The sequence below is a fragment of the Drosophila rhopaloa genome, unplaced genomic scaffold (assembly GCF_018152115.1).
Source record: "Drosophila rhopaloa isolate 14029-0021.01 unplaced genomic scaffold, ASM1815211v1 contig_153, whole genome shotgun sequence".
NCBI lineage: Eukaryota > Metazoa > Arthropoda > Insecta > Diptera > Drosophilidae > Drosophila > Drosophila rhopaloa.
In genome coordinates this window covers 458,384-467,016 of record NW_025335032.1, presented here as the reverse complement: position 1 = coordinate 467,016, position 8,633 = coordinate 458,384, and the positions used below count along the sequence as shown (strand labels likewise).

Sequence of the window (8,633 nt, the reverse complement as noted above, 5' to 3'; positions counted from 1 at the left end):
GCTTAATCAGCCAGAGCGATTCGTTGACACTTCACAATGGAACATACCCTCAGAGATTGACCTTGCAGATCCAGGCTTCTACATGCCTCACCGGATTGACCTACTCATCAGCACACAAGAGTTTTTTGATTTACTTTCACATGGCAAAATTTCTTTAGGTCCAGGCCTTCCTTGCCTGGTCAATACTGCACTTGGTTGGATCGTTGGCGGAAAGGTTTCTGATATTCCGCAATCCCAAGTCGTAACATGCAACATGGCACGTTCTACGGAGCTGCAAGGTGCATTAGAAAGGTTTTGGCTAATCGAGGAGTTTGATTCGCACGATCAAGGTTTCACCGCAGAAGAGCAGGAATGCGAACGACATTTTGTGGCAAACACAAGGTTTCTCACATCTGGACGAGTCCAAGTTTGCTTGCCATTTAAGGAGAATCCTCACATGTTAGGTAAATCTTTTGAAATTGCCAAATCCCGGTTTTTGCAAAATGAACGGAGGTTGAGCCGCAACCCGTTGTTAAAGGAGATGTACGTTCAATTCATGAGGGAATACCTAGATTTGAATCACATGCAATTGGCATCTGATTTCGACTCTCAAAAGACCCATTATGTAATCCCGCATCATGGAGTCCTGAGATCAGAAAGCACGACTACCAAGCTGCGTGTTGTGTTTGATGCATCGTGCAAAACAACGTCGAACCTTTCTCTGAATGAGTTGTTGATGATTGGCCCAAGCATCCAGCAGAATCTTATCCTAACACTTCTTGCCTTTCGCTTACATCGTCATGCACTTGTAGCTGATATCTGCAAGATGTATCGCCAGTTTGAAGTATCACCAGACGATCGTATGTATCAACTTGTTCTCTGGAGAGAATCCTCAGCTGCGCCTTTAGAATTGTTTCAGCTCAACACTGTCACGTACGGCATGTCCTGCGCACCATTTCTAGCAATCAGGAGCTTGAAATATATTGCAGATAAGTTCTCAAATCAGTTTCCCATCGGAGCAGCCGTACTTAAAGAAGATATGTACGTCGATGACCTCCTTACTGGAGCAGACAGTGTCGAAGAGCTTCATCTCAAGGCTACAGAGGTCACCAGCATACTTTCTAAGGCTGGATTAGAGCTTGCAAAGTGGAACACAAGCAAAATAGAAGGCAACGGAGCAGAGTTTCAATTTAAGGTTGATACCAAAGATGTTACGAAGACTTTGGGCATGTCGTGGCAACCAAAACTAGATGTGTTTTGTTTCAGGTATACCCTACCTACAATCTCTGTCGTCACCAAGCGGAGCATCGTTTCACTTGTAGCTCACCTGTACGATTTGCTAGGGCTCGTATCACCAGTCGTTATTCGATGCAAAATATTGGTCCAAGAGTTGTGGATGCATCGTCTAAACTGGGACGATCCACTTCCCCCTGAGCTTCAATCTCAGTGGAAGCGAATAGAAGAAGATTTGCACAATCTTCAAACCATCGAAGTTCCAAGATTCATTAACTCGTCACCTAAAAATCTATCGGAAATACACGGATTTTCAGATGCATCGCAGCGAGCTTATGGCTGTTGCCTATATCTACGAACATACATAAACGGAGAGTTCAAATCAATGCTAATCATCGCCAAGTCTAAGGTGGCCCCAATAAAAGCAATTTCATTGCCGCGGCTAGAATTGTGCGCCGCATATTTATTGTGTCAAACATGGGCCAAGATTAAGCATAAATTCGAAAAATACATTGATAGTATTTTCTTTTGGACAGATTCAAGAATCGTTCTACAGTGGCTTACCATGCACTCGTCCAGGCTAAACTGTTTCGTCGCTAACCGGATTTCTGAGATGCAATCAACCACGTCAAACATCACTTGGAGGCACGTTCCGGGCAAGGACAATCCCGCGGACATAGTTTCAAGAGGCTGCGCAGCGTCCGAGCTTATGGAAACTATATGGTTTCGTGGACCAAGCTTCTTACGTCAAGACTCATCTGGATGGCCTCAACCAGTACCAAATTCTCAGGACACCAATGAAGAGTTGGAGCTGCGAAAAGCAACAGTCCTCACATGTACCGATAGTGGAAGCAAGGAAGATGTATTCGATGAAGTTATCAACAAATTCTCATCCTATCGGCGCATTTTGCGAGTCATAGCTTTTGTGTTGCGCGTCTTTAATAGAATCAAGGTCAACAAAAAGGTGAACTTAGTCGATGTAATTCATACACCAGCAACTGAATTGCAATACGCGTTCAAGCACATCGTATCACATATTCAGCAGAAGACCTTTTTCAACGAAATCCAGCAGCTAAAGGAAAACAGGATTTTAAAACCCGAATTTCAGAAACTAAATCTGTTCCTAGCAGCGACTAACGGGCCAAACGGTTCGATAACACTATTACGTGTAGGAGGCCGCTTAGCCAAGGCGCCCATTTCACTCGATGCCAAATTTCCTGTTCTTCTACCAAAGAATCATTGCTTCACGTTGAAATTTGTTGAGTATCTCCACCGGCATCACATGCACGCTGGACCAAAGGCTCTCATTGGAATCCTGCGACTTCAGGCTTGGATTGTAAACGCCAGAGAAGTTGTGCGAAAGATTGTACGGCGCTGCACACACTGTTACCATTATAAGCCTCGTTTAATGGAACAAATGATGGGATCACTTCTAGTTGATCGCTTTCATTCACAACGACCTTTTTTTGTAACTGGAGTCGACCTATGTGGACCATTTTCCACATCATACCGCATTCGAAGCAAGGTGCCATATAAAACATACATGGCTGTGTTTATATGCTTTTGTCAAAAGCAATCCACATAGAACTCATTTCCGATCTATCTACTTATAATTTTATTCTCTGTTTAAAGCGCTTCGTCAGTCGCAGAGGCATCCCACCACGCATTTATTGTGACAATGCAACTAATTTCGTCGGTGCACGATCGCAGCTCGAGGACTTTAACCAGCAGCTATTCGACGAAGCCAACACATTAAATTTGCAGAAGTTCAGCAGCATCGTGGGATTCGAGTTCAAGTTCATCCCTCCGCGTGCTCCCCACTTTGGCGGCTTGTGGGAGGCCGCAGTGAAGTCCATGAAGAGCCTAATGATGAAAAACTTGGGCAACACTGGGCTAACGTACGAGGAGCTTCAAACGATTGCAATCGAGTCGGAGGCAATCTTGAACTCAAGACCAATGGCACCCCTTTCCGAAGACCCAAACGATGGAGAGGCGCTTAGCCCAGCGCACTTGCTGATTGGGTCCTCTTTGATGTCCGTACCGGAGCCTTCAATTGACGAGAGCAGACCATCTTATCTTACGCGGTGGCAGCGCGTAACGTATTTGAAGCAGCAGTTCTGGGAGCTATGGAGGCGTGATTATTTACACACGCTTCAGGAGCGCTCCAAATGGCTCAAACCCCACGCCAACATTCGAATTGGCCAAATGGTGATAGTTCACGAGGATAATACACCTCCCCAGGAATGGATCCTTGGTCGCATCACCAACACGCATGTCGGAGCTGATGGACGAGTACGAGTGGCCGAGATCAAGGTGAAAAATGGAACCATTCGAAGACCCATCTGTAAGATAGCGCCCCTGCCTGAGCAAACTGGTGCTTGAATACTCCTTGGATCATTCAACGGGCGGAGAATGTTCAGTCAACATCATTTTTGATTTAATTATTATTATTGTTATGAATAACTTCGTTCAAGCTGATTAATAATTTGAATTCTTTGCCAACTTGTTATATTTAATTACCCCACACTGTAATCATATGCTTATGTTTTGAATTCGCCTTACGCTCTTTTATACATGCAGCTCACACATTTACATACATACATATCTCTCTTTATAATCTCGAAATCGAACATTAAAAATCAGTGCATATTAGAGACCGAAATAAGTCGGTCTTATTCGGCAGAGTCCGCACACCGGCATTTCGTTCGATTCTCGTTTCGGATCGCTGAAATCTGTGGTTCGTTTTCCTGAAAGGATTCTTCATCTACAGATATCTCATTAATGTTTCGCCTTCCACCTGGGTAGCGTGGATTAAGTTTAATTCTTAAATTATTGAAGAATTCTTCATGACGATGACAGTGCCTGCGTAACGCAGCTACCGTTGGGGTTTCTATATGTAATATGTCATGTCCTACGTCAGATCTTAGGTTATTCCTAACTGCTTGAACCAAATCAGAGTCTGACATAGGCTCAGATAATGCATTTGCAATGGCTAACATTGAGTCAAGGAAATCGTCAAAACATTCATTATTTCCCTGCTTCCTTCTACGCATCGCATCTCGGCTATCCTGATCCGATCTTTGGTCTTTATATCTTTCCCTCAAACGAGAACAGAGTAGACGCCAATTCATCTGCTCAGAACTCATATGGCATCGCCAAAAGAAGGTTAAAGCTGGGCCTACAAAGAACAAATTTCCGTACTCATACAACAGATCACAATTTCCATTTAACGATCGACTCGTTAATGTATTTACACGATATATGAAATCGTCTACTAAAATGTCTTTTGTTGAACCGGAAAACTGTAGTTTCCAGTGGGCAATTAAGCTTGAAATTTGGTCAGGTCGGATGATATGATCCTCTCTACGATGTTCTAGTGAGGGGTTACCGGATATATTATGGTTAACGGGTAAATGACTATCAAAAGGCTGACTCGGTTGTGGGCCTGCTGGAGGTAACTCAGTGTCCCATTCCAGTGATTGTCTTTGTGATGAAGGCAGGTTAAGGTTTGGCATCGCAAGACTTATCTGTTCTGATAAAGTCGAAGAAAGTCGAGTTTGGTAAGATTCTAAAGCATTCGTTATTAGTTCCAGGATTCTACCTTCTGAAATGCTATTCGCTCTTTGCGAACCTCCTGCACGTGGTGTACGCGGATGTTGCGAGCTTGCGTTTGGACGACTATTAGCTACAGAGGTGGTCGATCTTGTGGAAGGTCTGACATTCGGACGGTTTCTTGGAACTGCACCTGTTCGCGAGTTTAAAGTAGATCCGTTTTGGACTCTCGGAACTTCTAAATTAGAGTCCTGGGATTCCCGTGCACTATTATTAAGCTGCGACGGTAAACATGGGTGCCGACAAATTGGACACGTTTCATTTTGCTGTAACCAGACAGTTAAGCACGGGCGATGAAAGCGGTGTCTGCATGAGGTTTATACTCAGCATCTGCGCTGGAGTCATTGCAAATACTGCACTGCACCGACTCAACGGGCAATCTCGAACTATTTTCAGGACTACGCCTTACTGACATTATTTCGTTTTCGATATTCCACAACAACAAAAGATAGCGATAGCAGTTAAATAATAATACTATTATTTCAACTAATCAAATTTGGAAGCCTGAATTTTTAATGGGATTGTTTGGGTCTTATCCTTTGCTGTATCGATTTCACTTAAGATATTACAATGGTTTCTAACTGTATTTTCATATTTATACTGAATCTAAAACAATCTGATGTGCTCATCCCGTTAAATGAAAGAGTATCCTGCTGAATTTTCCAGCTAGAATAATTCTCAATTTCTTTAAGCAACTTAACTGATAAACTATATATTGACGAATTTGAAACTAAAAATATTCTGAAATGAGGTATTGCTGAATTTTCCAACATCTACAATTCTCGAATTCCTATGAATATTTACAGTATAATTATTAAATCAAGTGTACAAGCAAGAGTTACTGTCGAACTATTCCAACAAATAAAATCTCAATTACTTACACCTTGAATATATCTATGAAACGCTTTCTCATGAAATGTTTCCTCTAATCCTTTAACTTATTCCCTGGTCTGGTTTTGAGGTATTTCCCAAAACACAGCAATCCTAGAAGACTAAAGAAAGGTTTTCTGATACTAAACTAACTTGTATGGGTGGATGACTTGTAGGGTAGGAAGGAAATCTGCTCGTGAAAGCATGGGCTGCGATTTTTAGCTTTATTTGTAATTGGTGATTCTGCTTTATGCTTTTGCTAGCCCCACGTTGGGCGCCATTTATTGCTGTGACGAACACGGTGAAGTGGATACCGACTGGTTGCATACTCTGCCTACGGGGTCGGCCTAGCTCAGGGATGAGGCCAGGGGTTTGGGTTACTTCCTAATCAGCATCACCGCCACACAATAAAATTTTGTAGACAGAGTTGGGAACTTAGGGAGGGGATACAGTCACTTTAAACCAATATGAAAATGAGACAGGAGACCTTGTTATTGAAGAACTGAGGTGGAATTTTCTTCAGCTTGGCCCGCCCTTCCTGTAAAGACATTCTGATTGTGGTTGCCCTTACCCTTGTACAGTGAAATCGTTCAGCTCAGGTGCCCATCAAATATAACTTTACTTAGAATTCGTGTTTCTTTTCTTTTCCTTACATCCAACTTAAACCTAAGCCCTACTCCTAATCTTTCGTAATCCTAAGTGATTAAAGTTTAATTGACAAATCTAATTACTAATTAAATAATGGGTGAAAATCAAAAGAAGCAAAAAGTTAATTAAAAGGTACGATCATATAAAGAAATGTAATTAATAAGCGCGCTCGGCACTGACAACTAGCAAACTATCGCTTTCATGAAGCTAATATTCATACGTTTCTTTTTATAGAGGCATAGATTAGCTGATCGAGTTTATGTGTGTACTCACGAACCAATCCCTCGAAGTCCGCAGGCCTGTAGACTGGAGTGCTGTATGATTTGATGAGCGTGGATAAATTCAAATTATATTAGGTGATCTCGATGTACATGAGGCCAATAAATGATTAATGCTCTATGGAAAAAGGAGTATGAGTATTGCTTCGATTCAAAGAAAATTACAACTAAATTTTATGAATCAAATTGTCTTTGACTTTCAAAGTGAACGTTCGTGTTTTTTTTCTGCGCTTCGAATTTTGCATTTTGTTTTCGTTTATTCCCATCGGTGGGCTTTATCAAAACAATTCTAATTCGCTTCCGATTTATTTAAACATAAATTTAAACTCCGTTCGCTTCGCGAGTGCACTTTGTATTTAATACTAATTAATTGTTTTAGTTTTTTCGTAATTCTTATCTGTGTTTTCTTTTCCTATATCCCCGCCGATTCTCTTTTGTGCATGCACTTTAACTTATTTACGCTCCCGCTCTCTTGCTCTCTTTGCTTTTGAAAGTTCTAAGCGTGCAGTTTCTGCGCTCTTGCGGTACTTATAACTGCTCGCTTATAAATTTCAATTTCGCTTTCTTGGTACAGTGGTAAATAAATAAAATGAATAATAAAAATTTAGTCTGCTTCTGCAAAAAATGCAGCCTCGTAATCAGGGCTGACCAGTCTAATATGACTTGCTGGCTGTGTGAAAATATGGTGCACACCAAGTGCGCCGATTTTACTGGCCGGACAAGTGATGACCTTTCAAAGGGGCCCAATTTGCAGTTTTGTTGTGACGCTTGTGTCGAGGTTGCGAACGAGATGAAATCGTTCATGCGCCAAACTAAAGGCGGCCTGATGGGACTGATTAGCTGTTTCGGAGTGGCTAGAGATAGTTTTCGCCGAGCTGATGATCTCCTATCTGCGCTGGACTCGCAGTTTAATAGTCGTAAGCTATTAGAAGAGTCCCCTAAGCGCAAAAAGGCCGCTGGTGGTAAGGAGCAAAAGGGGAACACCCCGCAACCGAAATCAAAAGAACAAAAGAGCATTCCGGCGGATCAGCAGCTGATTTCAGCAAACCCTCAAATGTTGCTAAGATCAGCAGCTAAAAAGGATTCGGTATCCGAACAATCCGTTACAGAATGCATGCAACCAGGGACTTCTAAGAATTCCGATTTGTCCGGAGTGGTTTCACAATTAGTGGATCCACTTATCTCTCAGAATGTAGCATCACCACCACAAGGGACTACTGAGTCCGGACAACCGGCTCAAGTTGGTTTTGCAGAAACAATGTCTGCTCCACCAAAATCCCTTACAGTGGTTCCACTAAAGAAACTAATTTTCGTTTCTCGGCTTTCCCCTGATCAAACATCTTCTGATGTATTGTCTTATATACAAGACAAAACTAAAGCCGATTGTAATAGTGTAAAGGTGGAAAAGTTTAAGTTTTCTTATGCTAGAGACATTTCATCTTTCAAGATAACTGTCCCTAACGAGCTTTTTGAAGTCATATGCTCGGGCGACTTTTGGCCGGATAATATGGTTGTAAACGAGTTCGAGGCTAAGATAAAGAAGAAGGGGCCCGTGGGAGTAAAACTTCCTAGTCGAGGCCAAACCAGTGTACCAATTTCAAAAAACTAACTTCTAACCTCCTTCTTTCCTATCAGAATGCAAGAGGTTTGCGTAGCAAACTCACTAAATTGTATTCTGATAGCCTTTCCTTTGCATCTCATATTATTGTGTTCACAGAAACCTGGTTAAAGCCGAAGATCTTTAGCTCCGAAGTTTTTCCAGGTAAGTACACAATATATAGGTATGACCGTCCCTCTAGACGGGGAGGTGGAGTCTTAATTGGAGTTGATTCAAACTTCCCGTCTGAGGAGTTATTTTTTGATGAATTCAATACCATTGAATTTATTTGTGTAAAGTTATCGCTTCCTGGTAACTTTATATACATAACTTGCTCTTATATTCCGCCGTTGTCTGAACTTCCTGATTATTTAAATCACCTATCCGTTATTAAGTCCGTTGCAAATAAGCTTTCC

At 41.9% G+C, this 8,633-nt stretch overlaps 3 protein-coding genes across 3 annotated transcripts; all 3 read left to right on the top strand.

The window, feature by feature from the left end:
• The first annotated feature begins 253 nt into the window (after positions 1–253).
• Positions 254–1,413, top strand: LOC123037182. The gene is made up of 2 exons (XM_044456804.1): positions 254–1,245; positions 1,302–1,413. Exons 1-2 carry the CDS (start codon positions 254–256, stop codon positions 1,411–1,413), a joined length of 1,104 nt encoding a protein of 367 aa, XP_044312739.1.
• Positions 1,414–1,624: 211 nt separating this feature from the next.
• LOC123037192 lies at positions 1,625–2,828 on the top strand. The gene is made up of 2 exons (XM_044456816.1): positions 1,625–1,694; positions 1,732–2,828. The coding sequence occupies exons 1-2, from the start codon at positions 1,690–1,692 to the stop codon at positions 2,795–2,797; spliced, it is 1,071 nt and encodes a 356-aa protein (XP_044312751.1). The 5' UTR covers positions 1,625–1,689; the 3' UTR covers positions 2,798–2,828.
• A 62-nt stretch (positions 2,829–2,890) lies between these two features.
• Positions 2,891–3,594, top strand: LOC123037181. Its single transcript, XM_044456803.1, has 2 exons — positions 2,891–2,908; positions 2,977–3,594. The coding sequence occupies exons 1-2, from the start codon at positions 2,891–2,893 to the stop codon at positions 3,592–3,594; spliced, it is 636 nt and encodes a 211-aa protein (XP_044312738.1).
• The last annotated feature ends 5,039 nt before the right edge of the window (positions 3,595–8,633 follow it).